Source organism: Corvus brachyrhynchos, unplaced genomic scaffold, assembly GCF_000691975.1.
Source record: "Corvus brachyrhynchos isolate BGI_N302 unplaced genomic scaffold, ASM69197v1 scaffold786, whole genome shotgun sequence".
NCBI classification, from domain to species: domain Eukaryota; kingdom Metazoa; phylum Chordata; class Aves; order Passeriformes; family Corvidae; genus Corvus; species Corvus brachyrhynchos.
The window spans coordinates 23,384-24,450 of NW_008238667.1; the positions used below are offsets into that span (position 1 = coordinate 23,384).

General features: G+C 65.3%; 1 protein-coding gene across 1 annotated transcript in view; it reads left to right on the plus strand.

The window, feature by feature from the left end:
- LOC103618302 (structural maintenance of chromosomes protein 1A) overlaps positions 1-1,067 on the plus strand; it is a 31,402-nt gene that overhangs the window by 6,243 nt on the left and 24,092 nt on the right. Inside the window, 3 exon segments of the mRNA XM_017738077.1 lie at positions 92-232; positions 317-399; positions 952-1,058. Coding sequence (XP_017593566.1) covers positions 92-232; positions 317-399; positions 952-1,058 — 331 coding nt within the window.

Consider the following 1,067-nt stretch of genomic DNA (forward strand, 5'->3'; position numbering starts at 1 on the left):
GGATGCGATGGGCTGGCATGGGATGGGATGGGATGGGATGGAAGAGCAGAGCCCTGCTCCCTCCACGCTGATCCCGTGGGGTTTGGGACAGGTGAAGAAGTACCACCGGCTGAAGGAGGAGGCCAGCAAGCGCGCGGCCACGCTGGCCCAGGAGCTCGAGAAGTTCAACCGCGACCAAAAAGCCGACCAGGACCGGCTGGACCTGGAGGAGAGGAAGAAGGTGGAGACTGAGGTGAGCTGAGGGTCCCCAAAGCCCCTCCAGGACCCCCAGAGCCCCCCTGGCACCCCCTGCTCCCCCCGTCCCCTCTGTCCCCAGGCCAAGATCAAGCAGAAGCTGCGGGAGATCGAGGAGAACCAGAAGCGCATCGAGAAGCTCGAGGAGTACATCGCCACCAGCAAGTGGGTCCCGTGTCCCCAGGGGGCTGGAGGGGTCCCCAAGGGGTCCCTGAGGGGTCTCATGTCCCCATCACTGTCCCCAAGGTGTCCCCAGGGGGCTGGAGGGGTCCCCAAGGGGTCCCTGAGGGGTCTCATGTCCCCATGTCCCTGTCCCCAAGGGGTCCCTGAGGGGTCTCGTGTCCCCATCCCTCTCCCCAAGGTATCCCCATCCCCACAATCCCATTTCCGTGGCCTCAAGGCGCTCCCTGGAGCGTCCCCATGTCCCTGTCCCCACTCCCCTGGGGGGGTTCCTGAGGTGTCCCCTGTGCCCCTGTCCCAACCCCAGTGGCCCTGGGACGGTCCCCAAGGTGTCCCCTGGTGCCCTGATCCCATTTCCGTGCCCTCAGTGCACTCCCTGAGCTGTCCCTTGTCCCCATGTCCCTGTTCCCACAGCCCTGGCACAGTCCCCGGGGTGTCCCCCGTCCCTGTCCCCAAGCTGTGCCCGCTCCCCACCACCCCCTTTTTGTGTCCTCAAGGTGCTCCCTGAAGTGTCCCAAACCCCCTTTGTGCCCCCAGGCAGTCCCTGCAGGAGCAGAGGAGGCTCCAGGGGCTGGGATTGACCCCCCAAACCTCACTTAAACCCCCCCAAATCCCCATTTCCCCCCCAGACAATCCCTGGAGGAGCAGAAGAG